The sequence below is a fragment of the Megalobrama amblycephala genome, linkage group LG10 (genome assembly GCF_018812025.1).
Source record: "Megalobrama amblycephala isolate DHTTF-2021 linkage group LG10, ASM1881202v1, whole genome shotgun sequence".
NCBI classification, from domain to species: domain Eukaryota; kingdom Metazoa; phylum Chordata; class Actinopteri; order Cypriniformes; family Xenocyprididae; genus Megalobrama; species Megalobrama amblycephala.
In genome coordinates, this window is record NC_063053.1 from 35,132,446 (window position 1) to 35,150,599 (window position 18,154).

The window sequence follows — 18,154 nt, forward strand, 5'->3', positions numbered from 1 at the left end:
TTATGAGATAGTTCCTAATTAGCTAATCAATAATTACTGAATGAGATTAGCATCATTAATAACTATTAACTAACTAACGAATTGTAAAGAACATTATCATGTGTCTGAGACGTAATCAGTCATCATTTTTACTCTGAATATAGTCATAAAATGCATCATTAATTACTCGAGTGTTACCTCGAAAACATCATTTTTCACATTAAAATAATGGTCAAGATCACTAGTAGTTCTTGAAGATTTTCTTTTTTTACTCAGAACATGGTCGTAAAATGCATCACTAATTAATCAAGTACCTAGTCATTCTTCAAGAACTACTATAGTAGAAAAAGATGTTTTTCACTTTAAAATAATGGTCCTGATCACTAGTAGTTCCTGCATAGTGACTAGGTAACACTTGAGTAATTATGCATTTCATGATCATGTTGAGAGTAAAAAAAAAAAAAAGACAATTGCTCAAATCTAAGAAACTTTAATGATGTGATTAGTAATTAAAGCTGCAGTCCGTAACTTTTTTTGGATAAAAATGATATGAAGTACATAACCAGCCAGTGTTCAAATATATCTCATTATCTTAGCTCGATTCACAATGGTAAGCTTGTAATAATGTTTTATAATAAGAGCGACATGGTGGATTTTCGCGGGAAATTTGAGCATGCAGGAGTTCGTCTGTGCCTCTATACGCCATGTCCGTAAACAGAAAGGAAGGAGTCCAGGCTAATCGTTTTTATCACGTGAGGATGCTGCTGGTAGCGGATCATTTATAGCCTTTTCTCACAGCAGCTAAAATAATGAAATTTATTTTGATGGCAGATTGTAATCCAGAAAGGTCCAATCATGAGTGACAACTGGAGATTCACCCGTGGTCAAAAGCAAGACTTTCGACTGTTGAGTGGCTACAGAAATTAATCTACAGGTAACGCTAATATACACATAGTCATAGTAATGCTGATGTTGTTAACATTAACAATTTGAGAACAATATAACAGTAATAATAATTTGCACGGTTTGGCGTGATTCGAGCTAAGCGATCGTTAGATTTAATCATCATTGGCAGCGCAATTTATTGTAGGCCTAATGCTTTTTTCCTCAGTTGGTCAGAACAAAAGTGGCAGAAATGTTACTTACTTGTTCAGCTGATATTTTCCAGTGAAAATTCTTATATCGGTCATACTTTCAAGATGTAGAAACTGTGATTCTGAAATACAGTATCCACCGGTGCGGTGACTGACAGCAAGCATTGGATTCATCCGCGCTAACGACCTGTGCCGAGGCACAACGCACGTGCAGATAACTGTTCCGCATATGACTGCAATTGCAGGTTTCAAACAAGAGATGGCGACAAAGAGGAAAAATTGCGGACTGCAGCTTTAATTTGTAATTCTTTATAATTTGTCATAGTTACCTATTAGTTATTAATGATGCCAATCTCATTCTGTAATTACTGATTAGCTAGTAATTAACTATCTTAGTCCTAAATTCGATATTACTTACTGATTAGTTAAGCTTGTTTCTATATTAGTTAATAGAAGTAGCTGAAGGGTTAATGTAGTACTACTTATTAGTCCTGCATTACTTACTGCATAGTATTAATGACGGACCATTATTCTAAAGTGTTACCCATATTTTCCTCATATCGAACTTATAGGGTCATTAAAAAACAAATATTCTCTCCGGACATCACTTTTGGCCACTTCTGTATACATTAACAGCTATTTGTGTTATAGAGACAACAACAACTGTTCCGTCTACAGTAAAGAGTTTAAATTCCACATGGTGCAGCTGTGGAATAATGCCTCCCTCAGTACAGAAAAGTGACAAATATCCTGGACATTTCCGAAAGCGCGATGCGAGACATAAAAATGCCCGGGAAGGACATCATGCCACTGTGATCCACTTTGGTTTGGACTGTGTACGACTTCAGCTCTGTTTTCCCGGTCAACACAGAGGTATGAATGACAGCGATTCTCGCCTCCTCTTGATACGGGGCGTCCCTGTCCTTGCCTATGATGATCTCATAACGCTGTCCATGCTTCCAGAACGGGTAAGAGACCGTTAGAACCTCCAAACGCTGCACTGTGAAGTACTCAAACGGGACGGGCTGGTCGTCAGAGGGCTTGCACTGGACCAGCGTCAGGTGCCGCACCTCAGAGTTGTTCAGCAGGAGGGCCACATTCAGAGGCGAGGTGTACCACACCGTCAAATTCTTTTTTTGAACGGGGCTCTCGGCCCTCTGCAGCACTGATGACTGGTCCTTGCAGTTGTTGCAGTCGTTGAAGTTCATCTTCTCACAGGAGCTTGGTTCCTGCGTACATGTGCACACGTTGCGCTCGGTCACGTAGGCCACCTTGAACTCCGAGCGCAGGACGGCAGGCGCGGCGAGCCACAGTGTGCAGTACAGCACTGCGAAACTCATCTGACTGCACAGGATCATCTCCGAAAGGGATTCTTTGAACCCTGCATGTGCAAGAAAGAAGAGTGAGTAATTGTTCAGCCAAACAGCAACAATCATGGCTCTGTTCCAAAACCTGCTGAGCTGCCTAGAGTCTGCTGACAGCTAAAGCAGCATCCTAATGGGACCTAATGAGTTACGATTTGCAGCACTCTTCTTACAAACACGCATGGGAGATTTGACCGACTATGGATTTCAATAGAATATGATGTTAGCATGTTGCTAAGCTAACCATGTGATACTTTAAGTAGCATTAAAACATATAGAAGAAATCAAAATACTGGGGTATATTGGTTCAATTTGGAATTAGAGCTATTGATTTTAGTTATTAAAATTATTTACGTTGGCTTGACAAACATGCTAATTCAAACCATCAACATGTTAAAAAATGCTAACAACATGCTAGCAACATACTAAAACATGTTAGCAATGTACTAAAACATACTAGCAAAAAATGCTAATTCATGCTATCAACATGTTAAATCATGCTACTGATATGCTAATTCATGTTAGCAAAGTGTTAAATCATTTTAACAATGTAGTAAAACATGTTAGCAAAATGTTACTTCATGCTATCAACATGTTAAATCATGCTATTGATATGCTAAATCATGCTAGCAAAGTGCTAAATCATGTTAACAATGTAGTAAAACATGCTAGCAACATGTTAATTTATGCTATCAACGTCTTAAATCATGCTATCGATATGCTAATTCATGCTAGCAGAGCTAGCAAAGTGCAAAATCATGTTAGCAAAGTGGTAAAACATTCTAGCACAATGTTATTTGTGTTAGCATTATGTTAAAACATGATAATAAATGCTAGCAGTGCTAAATCATGCTAACAACAAGCTAAAACATGTTAATTCATGTTTTAATTGATGTTTCATGTTTCAATTTATGTTTTAACTCAGGTTTTACATGATAATTGATGTTAGTGACACGATAAAACATGCTACCAACATGCAAATTCATGTTACCAAACCTGTTAAAACATACTAGCAAAACATGCTTATTCAAGCTATCAACATGTTAAATCATGCTATCGATATGCTAATTAATGCTAGCCAAGTGCTAAATCATTTTAACAATGTAGTAAAACATCCTAGCAACATGCTAATTCATGCTATCAATGTCTTAAATCATGCTATCGATATGCTAATTCATGCTAGCAAAGCTAGCAAAAGTGTTAAATCATGTTAGCAAAGAGCTAAAACATGTTAATTCATGTTTTAATTGATGTTTCAGGTTTTCAATTCATGTTTTAATTCCAGTTTTCCATGATAATTGATGTTAGCAACATGATAAAACATGCTACCAACATGTTAAAACATGCTAACAATATGGGAAAAAATGCTAGCAACATGCTAATTCATGTTAGCAATCTGTTAAAACATACTAGCAAAACATGCTTATTCATGCTATCATCATGTTAAATCTTAAATCTTTCATCGCTAATTCATACTAACAATGTGTTAAATCATGTTAGCATTGTGGTAAAACATGATATCGACCTGCTAAATCATGTTAACAACATGTTAAAACATGCTAGCAATGTTTTAAAACATGTTAACAACATGCTCATTCATGTCAGGAACATACTAAAACATGTTAGCAAATGTGATAAACCATGCTAACAACATGTTAACAGGATGCTAATGTGTTAAATCATGCTATTGACATGTTAATTCATGCTAGCAAAGTGTTAAATCATGTTAGCAATGTGGTAAAACATGCTAGCAAACATACTATTCATGTTAACAATATGTTAAAACATGATAATTAATGGTAACAGTGTTAAATAATGCTAACAATGTGGTAAAACATGGTAATTCATGCTATCAATGTGCTAAAGCATGCTAGCAATATGCTAATTCATGCTAACAATGTGCTAAAAAATGTTAATTCATGTTAGCAATGTGTTTCTTTCTTTCTTTTCCACTTCACTAAATTTAAAGCTTATAAAACTTTCAAACTTTCATACAGCCAAAATCAAAGTTTGTCTACAAACTTTTCAATCTAGTTATATTTACAATTGATAGTGCTTCCATCATCTCCGATGATTATCACAGAGCTTGTTGCTATTAACTTCTGTAAAGGATACTTTGAATTTGCCTTTAAGAATGAGTCTTAGAAGGCAGCATAATCGTTATCCCTTTTGGAATCACAGAGTGTGCCTTAAAGTTCTGTCTACGCAGGCAGCTGGTTACAGCTTTTAGAACAGAGCCAATTTCCTCACAAGTGAAAGAACTGCAACCCACCAGGATGTTTCAGTGATGTGTGAAAAGAAGTTGTGCTGTGTTTGGTTAGTCAGCCAATGCAAGATGTAGAGAGGACAATAAAACAGGCTCAGCCCTCTGACGGTCTGATGTGCAGCCCACTTTCAGCAGTGCCATGGTTTTAGGGGACCGTTTGAGCTGTTGTCTCAGCTGGCTGAAAAGAACAACATCCAGGGAAACATGGTGAACGCAGTCTATCAGGTCACATCAGCAACTGACAACATAAAGTGGTCCACAATGACAAGTTTAACCAGGGAACTGAACGTGTTCAGATTCTGAAAATGAAGAAAGCATTTCATTATGCACTATTTCTGAAAAAAGGTTAAACAGGGTTCTATATAGGGTTGTTGACTCAATTTTAAAGAACTCTTTATGCCAAAAAGTTTTAAATAAGGAGATGTCTTAAATAATAACATAATACTTTCATATTTAAGGTTATTTCGATTCCCAGTGTTAAAGTAACACTCCTCCTCTAGCAACACCAGAACATTTTGGATGCTGTTAGATCCAAAATGATTGATTTGGTCTCATGAGATTCCCAGAATCTATATTTTGCAAATATGGGCTTTGGAAATGGCTAACTGACTTTATTGTGCTTTGGCTACAGTAGGTAGTTCCAGTGAGGAGAACAATGTCATTTCTGCAGGCTGCATCTTACTCTGTGAGATAAACAGTCACTCTTTTCATAGCTTTTGCTGGCTCTGAGACACTCGCTTGGTATTTCTCCTGCTCTTTGTCTAGCAAAAAAAAAAAAAAAAAAAAATCACTAAATGAAAGCTTAAAATGAAGGCCTGATTATTTCAGGGGCCTTGTCACAAGTTCATTGTTTTTGAATTTCTGTGTTACTTTTGCTATATGTTCAATGATTTGGTCGTCCTCTTGTACCACTGTCCTCTTTTGTGCTAAGAAATAAGTTCTCTCCCAAGTGCTTCCATTGTTGTCAGCATTAAGTCTGAGAATGATTCAGTGGGCTATATAACACTTTTAATTGTCAAGAAATTACTTCTCTTTAAATGTTTTGATTCAACATACTTACCTGTTGATCAAACATTGCCTTAAACTTACACCAGAAAATGTTTATTTTGTTTTATTTAGTAACTTTTAGGAGGGTGTACTCATTTTTTCTACACAACATTTTTTCACCTTGATAAGAAAATCTTATTTTCCTGAATAATTTTGACATGCTTCTTTGGTAATTGATTAAGCAGACTCGCTGTAACATTATATCTCTAAAGAACCCTAACATGTCTTCTAAGTAATTGAGTAATTGCTGAATTTCAGAAGTTTCAGAGGGGGTGTACTCATTTATGCTGTGCACTGTGACTGAACCTTATTGTGAAGTGTTATTATTATTCTTTTCTGAGCTACAAAAGATTTACAGCAGACAAGAAGATTATAGTACCAAATGGGGTTGATTAGGTTGAGCCAGTTGCACTGAAAAAAAAATGATACTTTGGACCAACTTAAAAAAATTGCTGTAATTTGTTACAGCTAAATTTATTAGTTTTTCTCAAACTATATTTTTAATTTGGTTAAAACTTTAAATTTTATTTTAATATCAATCAAAATAGTTCTTCAGCCAAAAGTAAAAAAAATTACATTGAAACAAAGTTAAAATATTGTTTTTTATGGAGACCAAATCATTATTTTTACTTTAGTACCGCTTAAAATTTTTACATTGGAAAAACGTACTTTTTACCATAACATCCAAGTATAATATTTACTTCGGACTAAACTAAAAAAATTGCTGTAATTTTGTTACAATGAATTTTATTAAGTTTACTCAAGTTAAATTTCTGATTCAGTACAAACTAGATTTTTAATAACACCTAAATCAATTTATTCTCACAAGACAAAACGTTATGAGTTGTATACTATGGTGGCTCCCAGCATGCAACTTCTGCTGAGATCTTGAGAGATTTAATGTCTTCTTTTATCTTCAGTTGATTTCAGGCTGTGTAGCTTTGAGTCAGTTGTGTTTCATCTTCTGAGAGTGGAAGCATAATGTTGAACCAACATCACCCTGATTCAATGCCATTACCATTGATTTATTGTTGAAATTTAACATTGATTTAACATTAATTGAGGGTGCAAAAGTGACATTGATTCAATGTCATTACCATTGACACATTAACATTGATTCAACGTTATTTCAATCATTGATGCTATCTGGGATGTGCACAAACACAGTTGTCTGTAAAGTAATAACCTAATTGTCCATCCTGCCACTAACCATAAATGTGTATGAAAAACACGTATTTTCGTTAAAATAACACATTTTCGAATATTGATGTGGAGTTAGTTGATGTGACGTCATGTGGTCACGTGACATGAAAACATCTGGTTTAAAATAAAAATACTACTTAAGTCAAATTGTTGTTTTTAATTTGTTCTAGGGGCTTTGTTATTTGCTTTAAGGCAAACTGAAAAAAATAGGTTTAAACCAGAAACCATGATTAGTCCAATGTAAAAATGCACTTTAAATGAACAACACAGAAGTTTCACTTTTTTCAGTGTGTGTGATGTGATAAACTTCAGTTATCCACTGCTCATTTTTCCTGTATTTTTGCCTTTCACATTTGAAGAGATGCAGCAGTGTTTCTGAAAACACAGAAAGCCGGGGTCTGAGTTCTTATGAAGTTGTGATGTGAATAATAAAGGGTTTGTGATCACTTCAGTGCTGAAGAGGAATAGTGTAACTCCTTCCTTGCTGTCTGTTTTTTTTTTACCGCATTTTGGCTGAATCATTGATTTTATTTCATGCATTTGCAAAATCTTGCTTTGTGTTATAGTCACACCAGTTTATGATTGTTATGGGTGGCATGTGTCTTTTTTTGTCATATTGTTCATATTTCCCATTCATTTCCTATGGCGGACATTTCTGAAACAAACAACACACAATAAAGTGTGACACTTTTTTTGACAACAATTTTTCGAATCAAGGCCGTCTTTTGCTTTTTGTGGTCACATATTGACTGCTACAAAAGTCACAGAGTTTCTTACCATTCCAATGAAGTAGCGTTTTTTTTTTTTTATTCAAAAACTTTTTTTTTTTTTCGATCTGAAATCACCGAAAAACACCAGAGGGTTAAAAGATTAATTAAAACAAAATTTCATTCAAATTAAATCCATAAAATGATGGGAACCCCTAAAAGGTTGTATCAAGACAGAACCCTTTAAGGTACTGTATAGAACCTGTTCTTCTAAGAGTGCAGGCCATCACTGAAAGGTAAGAAAATTTGACTTTCACTGTATTTCCAGGCCAGCTCCTAGAAATACAGCAGAAATTGCAATTCATTTTTTTTTCATTAAATACAAATGAAGCAAGTTTCGAACAGCACCGCACATTTTAAACAGCTCACAGTCAATTGCATCATCAGCATGTTTAAAACATTCTCTTACAGTTTTACATTCAAGTACTTGCGCCTTTCATCAAAAAACAAAGTAGGCTAGCTTTACCTTCTTTTATCAGCTTTCTTTGGCAACATAAAACCTGAAGGTTTCGACTCTATGAGCTAGACTCTCACAAAAATTCCTCAGCACCAGTCCTGCTGCTTGGATTGGCTTCTTCCTCCAGAGTCTTAAACTATGCCTGTGCTTCTTATTATGCAACAAAACTGGCCGGAGGTGACGTGCCGTTAGCAACCACTATTTATCTTGCCTGGTCCAGAACGCATGCAGCTGTCCTCCATTTTCTCTCCTGAATAACTCCAGGGTGTGTCGTTCAGGATTAACTTTCCATCTCACTTTCTCTCACAGAGCAAACAGTGCGTTAAAGCTCTTTTAAACATTAACCACCAACTATTCATTTTCAACTAACTCATCCTTTTCATAAAGAATCTACATAATGGACCCATTCATAAAGCTTCTCAGTACAGTCTTTCTCCTTAATGCAGAAAGAAAGAATTCCTGGCAGCTTTGCTTGTGCTGATTCACTGTTTTCTCTAGTTAATCTAAGAAAACATCTGTCTTGTCAAAAGATAATACCCTAGGCAATGATTTGTATGGTTTATTAAAGTGGTTAGATTGTCTCTTAGATAAACACTGTCCTCATATGGCAAACCTGATTTTCAGAGTTTGTATCCTGGCTTTTGTAACACTTGAAAGGTTTACAGTAAGTCACATTTAAACAAAGAGAGAGCAAAAAAGGAATACCTGTTTGTCGTTGTCATGCTGAGAGGCAGTCGAACACATGTCCATCTCACGGTCTGCACGTCTGAGGATTCATAGATCATTCATGGACTGTGGGGTTGGGCTTACCAAGTCCACTGAGGCTGCCAAAGCCACAAGACGGTGTCCTCAGCATCTTGCTATGCATGAGCACAGCAGCTAAGCCAAGAAGGAAAATATTAACTACATCTGGGAACAACGTGAGACAGTCAATAAAAAAATGCAGATGACTAAGCTTAGACCATAAAATCATGAGTATGAAGCAAGAGTGAGGTTTTCCTGGAAGTGCTGGAAATCTAAGCACTGAATGATTGTATTAATGAACAATGTTTAAAAAAAAAGGTTCAAAAACATAAATAGGATACAATTGTAATGTGCTTACAAACCATATTTATATTCATATTTGGTTCTGTGTACCTTATCCTTGTTCATGTAAATGTGAAATGAATCCTAAAGCTTAACAATAACTTTGGTTTCGGTTTAACTCTTGTGCGTCAATTAAAAGTTACTCATAGGTCCATAGAAGACAAAATGTCTGTGTAAAAAAGATGTCATAAAAATTAGAAGCTTGGGAGCACATACTTAAGTTTGGACTAATTTTAAAGAAGGCCCTTGGCAGAATTATGTTGAAGTAAAAAAGCTTAAAATGTGAAACCCCCCAAAAAAGTTATAGAGGTTTAAGTTTATGAAAATGATTTATGAACATTATTTTATATAAAATATATATTTTATGAAACATGTTGAACTCTAAAACTGCTAGAAAAGCCATAAATCTAAACAAGTTGTGTTCCAAATTTGAGGCTGATATCTCAAAAAATGAGCTTTCAATAAGATTTTTTTTTTTGGTGCAGTACCAAATTTGCCCCATTAGATGCCAGCAAAACTCCACTGGTGTACAGAGTGGTTGGATTTGTGATTTGCAGTACACACGTACACACACAATTTTTTTATAACACACATACAAACCACACTTTGACTTCCATACCAACACACCCACACAATTATAGCTGCATAATTTATCCAGTTGGCTCTATAATATATGCATAAGCAGAAAACAAGAATAAAGTGAACATTTGCTTTTTAGGCCAATCCTGAAAAAAATGGCACCATCTGATAAAAAATAATAGTAAACATTTTTATTTTGAATCCTTGCCGATAGAATGAAAGCCTATTAACAAAGACTGCAAAATGTTATAGTTAAATGGCCCTGGGATTAAAAATTGCAGTTTTAATGGGATATTTTTGTCCTTAGGGTCCTGAGTGGAACTATTTTGTGTTGCTAGTGTAAAATAGATTTATTAAAGGACATGAGGGTGAAATAGTAAAATTCCAATAAAAATACACATCTGTGCCAAAATTTATGCAGTTGGCATTAACACAGGCAAAATGATATATTAAAAAAAAAAAAAAAAACTGAAAATGACAAAAATGTCTATAAGGTCACACAAGTGTTAAGTAACATACAACATTAAAACATATTGTAACTTGGATTTATAGAGAATTATGGATAATGTTTATTATGGTTATTATAATTAAAAAACAACTAGAAAAGAAGATAAATTAGGAGGGAACTGTTAATATTTTGTGAACATAATCATGAAACCATTTTTAATATTTAGGCTACAGAAAATATTATAATTGTGAGAAGCTAAATGGAATAATACATTTTTCAAAATGTAATTTAAAATAAGTGAAAGTAAAAACATGATTAAAATAGTGAAACATTCAAAACAGTTACGGGACCTGAAATATAGTCTTTAAAGCCTACATTTATGTAAATTTTAAACTAAAATCTTCTCCATGGGCACGCTGTGTTTCGACAGAACTACTCACAAACAAATGTATTACTCATATATGGATCATGCAATGAATCACATGAACTTTCCCTTTTTGTTCCCTTTTTTTTTTAGTGTAATACATTAGAATGTCCAGAGGAGGCGTAATGAATCCTCCTCTTTTCAATGTTCAGAAGGAGTAGGTGTTACAGACCAAACAGGATGCAAGTGTGTGTTAATTATTCAGTCGAAGCAAAAAGCAGACACGGGCTAGTAGGTTTGTTATTTAAAATCAAAGCTACTTTCCACTGTTATTGCACAGGAAAAAAAAAAAAAAAATGCAGTTCATTAAATTCTTTTTGACCTGTGTGTTGTCACTCTATATAGGGTATATATCACAGGGGAACCAACAGCCTATAATAGAGCTTTCAGCGAATGCATGATGCAGAAACGCTAAACCATTCAATACATTTATATAATGCACACATTTAGCATTCAAACGTAGACTCTTGCAGGCATTTAAAAAGAATGAAAAACTTACGAACACCATTTTCTCACCCCATTACTTTTCACTGTAAATATTTTGTTACACTTTATGTTGATGGTCTCCCTGTTGGCTATAAGTAGGAATTAAAATTGATCCTACATGTCAACTAACTCTCATTAGAGTATTAGTAGACTGTCAGGGTTAGTAGAATAAGCTGACATGAGCATGTAAAGTTACTTATAGTTAGTATCTGTTGGGAGCATCAAAATAAAGTGTTAGCAGATATTAAACAGACAGTCTACTAATACTCTAATGAGAGTTATTTGACATATAGTTGCTTGTTACTTGGTCTACAGAATGTCTAAAGTGGACCACTGAAATAAAGTGTTACCAAATATTTTTCTAATCATTTACAGTAAATAATTAAGACCAGTTATCATGTTTTGCTGATATGAATAATACTGAAATGTGATTAAGTAGCCTCCTCAGTACGAGAGCAGACAGAATTATAGAGCAGGTGAAGGAGTCAACAATAATTTAAAAGACCATCTGTATCCTGTACATGTTCACTATTCTGCAGGACATTTATCTTGGTCACACACTGGGGCTAAATATAGTGGCTCAGTAAACCTTATCTCATTCCCACAGTCATGGATAATATTTTTGTACAATATTTAAGTGATATCTGAATATCAGCATGACATAATCTTTGTGCAAATAGCTGTGCAAAGAATTTCATAACTATCTTTGTTAGGATAATGAGAAACAAACAGACAATGTTATTAGAAATCACGTTCATGTTCCTTTCTTCAAGTTCCCATTTAAAAATGTTTAGCTTGCATGTGGTTTGACACGCTGTTGAAAAACAGTAATAAAATGCTGAAGTGCAAAGTTTTGTGGTTGCGGTGGCACGGATGTAACAAATGCTAGAACTGAATGTTCAGGGGGAGCACTGTAAAAAAAAAAATTCCACCTAATTCAACTTGAGAACTTCAGTTCAGTTGCTGCCCTAAATTTTTAAGTATAACCAAATTGGCTTTACAAGTCAATTGGCTTTACAAGTCAAACAAAGTTGAAATTGGTTAAATTGATGTGTCAAAATAATGGAAAGACGTGTTGTTGTGGCTTATTGTTCATATTTTTTACAAAGGTTTAATCTTTTCAAAACTGATCATATGGCTTCTCGTGCAATTATAAATATAATGACCAAATGAATCATGTAGCTGAATCAAAGTGAGCACAAGAACCAGCATAATCTTGATGAGAACAGACAATGACCTGAAGGAAAGACAGAGCTTGCATACACTGAAAAAACCAATCAACTAAACATCAGGTGCAAACACCAAATCAAACCATGAGTACCACAGAAATGAACTAGAAGCGGGAAATGGTAAAAGTGACATGTGAAGACTAAGTATAGTAACCCATACTTGGAATTTGATCTCTGTATTTAGCCCATCCAAGTTAGTTCACACACATTAGGAGTAGTGAGTAGTGAACACACACACACTGCAAACTGTGGACACACACAACTGGAGCAGTGCCAGCTGTTTTTGCTGTGCTGCCCGGGGAGCGATTAGGGGTTAGGTGTCTTGCTCAAGGACACCTCAGTCATTTCCTGCTGGTATCAGACCTTCGGATTACCAGTCTGACTATCGAACCATTAGGCAACGAACAAAAGAAAACAGAAAAGAGAGCAAAAACAAACTCATAGTAAAACTTAAACAGATAAAAAGAGACCTAACCCTGACATTATCCCCCTCCCCCCAACTTAAAAGAGGGCAGGGGGCGCAGAGCAGAAAACCAGGACAGGCAGGACCAGGGCGAAGAAGGCGGGAAAAGCCAGAGCGGAGGCAGAGGCAAAAGGAGCCAGAGTGGAACCCCCTGGGGAACCCTCCCTGAAGGGCCAGGACACAGGCAGATGGCAGAGAGGGAAGGAGGGAAGCTGGAGGGAAAGAGCCTGATGGAGCCAAAGGGGTGGAGGGACGAAGCACAGCTGAAAGCCCGGAAGTCCATGGCACAGGTAGAGTGACGACTGACCAAGGCGAAGCTGGAGGGATGGGGGAGCCTGGTGGAGCTGAAGGGACGATGGTCCCAGGTGGAGCCGACTGCTCGACAGGCATATGAGGAGTAGTGGGCACAGAGGTCCTAGGCGCAGCTACTGGGTCAATCATCATGGGCTGAGCTGGCAAATACTCTGACCGAGGCAAACCAATGATGCGACCAAGGCGAACCGAGGTGGAGCCAGGGCGCCGGATGATTGAGACAAAGGCGGAGTGACTGAGGACCAAGGTGGAACTGGGGGGAAGGAGCCCGATGGAGCCAAAGGGGTGGAGGGATGAAGCACAGTTGAAGGCCCGGAAGTCCGTGGCACAGGTAGAGTGACGACTGACCAAGGCGAAGCCGGAGGGATGAGGGAGCCCGGTGGAGCTGAAGGGACAATGGTCCCAGGTGGAGCCGACTGCTCGGCATATGAATTGTAGTGGGCACAGAGGTTCTAGGCACAGCTACTGTGTCAATCATCATGGGCTGAGCTGGCAAATACTCTGACTGAGGCAAATCAATGATGACCAGAGAGGGAACCAAATGGCTGAGGAAAGGCAGTGTAAGCAGGGCTAGAGGATGGGGCAGTGCAGGGGGTGAACAGACAGGCTTAACAGGGTCACACAGGACCGGCATAAATTTAGGAACAGATCTTTAGATTGACACGGAACAGGCAGACTTAAAACAAGAAGAGGAGGTGGGAGTGGGAGTCAGGGCAGGAATTCAAATGATAAAACTTAAGTATTGATAAGGCTCGGTGCAGGAAGCAGAAATGGGCAGGATGCACTTACTTTCAAATTCTATAAGCATTTCGTCAGCCGCAGTTGAGGAGGTTGGACTCCATGACTCCATGACACGATGTTAATGGCTCATGCACCTGGTCAGACATATTGGGCTTGGGCTCCTTTGTCACTGGCGCTGGTATTGTGGTGGGCTCTGGCTCCACATCTGCGGTGGGCTCAGGCTTCGCTGGGCTGGTGGCAGTGGCTGACACGCCCACCTCGCTCTCGCAGATTGTGAAGGGGGAATCATTGTGGAGGAGTACCCACTTCACATACTCCATGAAAGTCCCTAGAGCAGTGGTTCTTTTTACTCCAAGGGGGGCCACCTGTCCGAATCAATACTGCAAACATACTTTACAAAATTGTCACTGCAGACATTCTGTGCAACTTAAAAGTACTTGCTCTGCTCTGCTCTGTTATCCTGTCATACCAAAAAAAGACCAAAGGGAGGGACCAAAGAGGGAAATTCCAAAGGACTGCATATAGCTACTATACGAATCCATTCAGAATTAATAAACCAAAATACAAATGAAAAACAAAAACATTCTGAATGTGTGGGAACTCAGTGATCTGAAGGTGGTCGATGTCATCAGTGAACAGTTCCTCTGTCAGAACAAGCAATCGTATCTATGTTTGGAGCGCCTGATGCCCATGTTTACATAAACACCACTGATTTGCACAAATTTCTACATAACACGCTTCTTCAGCGAACATTCATTATAAAAAGTATATTAATATTGAACTGTAAACAGTGAACAGTGAGCCGAGAGCATACATACACGGTTTGACTCAGTTAAACTTCACTTCTGTTAATGGGCACTCCTCAAGCCCCAGTTGGCCCGCTTTGGACCAAGGTATTCGGCGGGCCAAAAAACTCTGACCGTTGGCCCAGAGGAAGCCCCGACGAGGCTCGATCAAGCCCTGGAAGTGATAGTGGAAATGTGACTGACCCTGGCATGCACTAGCGACACTGGGTTTTTTTTTTTTATCCGACTGAGAGATGTAGTTTATGTATCATATGTTCATGAAGCAGTTGGGTGTTTTGAGCCGCCATTCAGTCTATATTTCACACAGCGCAATGAGAAATGGCTTGGGCTGCTTAGAAATAATCACAGAATAGGTGCGAGAGAGGTGGTGCTTTGTTAATTTTTTTTAATTTAACGTATTAGTAATAAAATGTAATGAATTATATTAATATATTTAAATTAATTTTATAGTTTAAAGTTATCTGGCACCCCTGGAGAATCACTGAGGCCCCCTAGTGGGCCGTGGCCCCCAGTTGAGAACCACTGCCCTCAATGCTTGTTTCCAGGCAAGCGTGTTCTCATCTCCACATTGAGGCTTGTCCTGAAAAGCACTCAGACAGAAGTCACCATAACTGGACATGATGGCCAAGGTCCAGAAATACATGTGCGTGCCTCTCTAGGGACTGCTTCCCCTGCGAGAGGAGGAGGATGTCAGTCCATTGTGTCTAACCATCAATGTCCTGTAACTTGTGATATTATAAGAATAACTGACATCCAATATTACCATTGTACATGTGTGCAAATCCAGGAGAAACTTCCTTCTGCTCAAGGCAAGTAACTTAAGTGTTTCTCTAAAGTGAACAAGAAGACATCATCAAACTTACAGGACCTTGAAATACAGATCTTGCATGGAAATTTACTGCCAACAATATCACTTTCCTGACAATGATGGGATAAACTGAATATGTATTGTTCATTCAATAAGGGCTATATTTGTTACATGGAGAAGTTGGAATAAGGGCTATTTCAGTATTGTAAATTGACACATATTTGTGAATTCTGTCATCCATCTAAAATTCCTAATATTTTCTAACTGAGATCAATGAAACTACGCTGGCATTAAGACAAGTTTGTATAAGATTAGCCTATTATGAAGAAGTAGATTTTGATTGGATTTTTCAACTGTGTTGTTAAGTTTATATAAATTTTAGTTTGACACATTGATATTGGAACAAAGTGTCACATGTGTTTCAGTTTCTCTTTTCAATAAACAGGTACAGTAGGTTATAACTCTGACCACCCAGCTAACAGGAAACATTACCACAACTTTCAGTAATGTTTTGTAAAGGATAAGACTTTTTTTTGTTAAAGATCAAACATTCTTTAAATAACATTTATAGAATGTTCTTGTAACATTATTGATCTTTGCTATGCGTTCTCGTGATGTTTAGAGAAACGTTCTTAACGTTCTTGGAATGTAATTATGATGTTGTTTTTACTATGATGTTGAAAGAAAATGTTCTGAGAACAACATTTTTGGAACATCCTTATTTGTCTTTGATGAATGTTAATGTTGACCTTCTTAGAATATTACAAATAAAAGTTCAAATAAGGTTACATTGCGACAAAAAATAAGGTTAGGAAAATATTGTACTAACATTATTGAAATCTTTTAACATTCTAATCACAACAAGAAAAATTGTATTGTTTTACACTGTAAAAAATAATTTTCTTGATTTATCACAACATTTAATCTTTCGTCAAATGAACTTAATATAGTTCAGATAACATAATATTTTGAGTTTCTGTTGATTAAACCAGTCACCTTCATTTTATTAACTCAATTTTTTTTATTTTCAATGAACTCAAAATTTCAAGGCAACCAGGTAACTTTTTTTTTTAAGTTAAACCAACAATTATTTTTTACAGTGTAGAAACATTGTAAATCACTGTTCCCACAACGTTTTTTAAACATAAATTTATTAGCTGGGTAAATCGATATATGTAAGGAATAATTGACGACTGGCTGTTGAATTCTTATTCTTATTGAAAATAATGCACACTCGAGGTGGTAATACGGCCATGACGCAAAGTTACATTTCGGGTGTGTATTATCTTCTAAGAATTCAACGGCCCGGAGTCAATTATTCTGCTTGTACTACGGTTACCACACCTCAAGACACAGTTTCGATGTTGTATTTCAAGACATTTGTCAGGTTTTTGTCCTTAAAGGATTAGTTCACTTTCAAATAAAATTTTCCTGATAATTTACTAATTTACTCATAATTTACTGTCATCCAAGATGTCCATGTCTTTCTTTCTTCAGTCGAAAAGAAATGAAGGCTTTTGATGAAAACATTCCAATATTATTCTCCTTATAGTGGACTTCAATGGACTCCAGACGGTTGAAGGTCAAAATTACAGTTTCAGTGCAGCTTCAAAGGGCTTTAAACGATACCAGATGAGGAATAAGGGTCTTATCTAGAGAAACGATCTGTCATTTTTGAAAAAAAAATGTAAATGTATATGCTTTATATAAATGATCACCTTCCAAGTACTTCCGCCAAAAGCGCACTTTCATATTCTTCAGAAAGCTTACGCTGTCCTACGCCTTCCCTATTCTACTTACAGAAAAAATGTAACTGGCACTGCGTTCGTTCCGTAAGTAGAATAGGGAAGGCGTAGGACATACAGCGTAAACTTTTTGGAGAATACGAAAATGTGGTTTTGGCGGAAGCACTTGAAAGGTGATCATTTGTGTTTATAAAGCATATACATTTACATTTTTTTCGAAAATGGCTGATCGTTTCGCTAGATAAGACTCTTATTCCTCGTCTGGTATCGTTTAAAGCCCTTTGAAGCTGTACTGAAACTGTAATTTTGACCTTCAACCGTTTGGAGTCCATTGAAGTCCACTATAAGGAGAATAATCCTGGAATGTTTTCATCAAAAACCTTAATTTCTTTTCGACTGAAGAAAGAAAGACATGAACATCTTGGATGACATGGGGGGTGAGTAAATTATCAGGAACATTTTATTTGAAATTGGGATGTGTGTGTGGGACTAATTTCTTATGCATTAAGCCTCTGTTGCTAATTCCAAAATGTCATTTCAGAAGTAGTAATGGAGGCTTGAGCCTTGATAGCAGAATAATACCGTTGATACAGTTATTAACATACTAGAGAGAGAGAGAGTAAGCGTGACTATCTGATCTGTGCATCTCTCACGGCAGCAGCGTCTCAACTAATAGCGAAACTAAAATTTTATGTACCTCAAGAACCACACAGTTATTACCTCGCTGGTGAGTCATGTAGCTCTTAAGGTGCTAAACTATTTTACTGATTAATTCATCAGAGCAAAATCGTTTCTGTGCAAGTGTGACCTGTGTACAGTTGAAAGAGAGAGAGTGCGCTTTCAGGACACA

At 36.9% G+C, this 18,154-nt stretch overlaps 1 protein-coding gene across 4 annotated transcripts; it reads right to left on the reverse strand.

Annotated features, from left to right (window-relative positions):
- Nucleotides 1-1,113: 1,113 nt before the first annotated feature.
- si:ch73-52p7.1 (uncharacterized protein LOC100321084 homolog) lies at nucleotides 1,114-9,013 on the reverse strand. Of its 4 annotated transcripts, none has more exons than XM_048205877.1 (3): nucleotides 8,883-9,013; nucleotides 4,710-4,881; nucleotides 1,114-2,454 (listed from the first exon to the last, which is right to left on the reverse strand). In XM_048205877.1, the coding sequence occupies exon 3, from the start codon at nucleotides 2,429-2,431 to the stop codon at nucleotides 1,799-1,801; it is 633 nt and encodes a 210-aa protein (XP_048061834.1). In that variant the 5' UTR covers nucleotides 2,432-2,454; nucleotides 4,710-4,881; nucleotides 8,883-9,013; the 3' UTR covers nucleotides 1,114-1,798. The 4 variants fall into 4 exon arrangements, with proteins under 4 accessions (XP_048061834.1, XP_048061833.1, XP_048061835.1 ...); XM_048205876.1 differs by lacking the exon at nucleotides 8,883-9,013 and adding an exon at nucleotides 8,187-8,870; XM_048205878.1 differs by lacking the exon at nucleotides 4,710-4,881 and having other exon boundaries at nucleotides 8,883-8,954.
- Nucleotides 9,014-18,154: the final 9,141 nt, after the last annotated feature.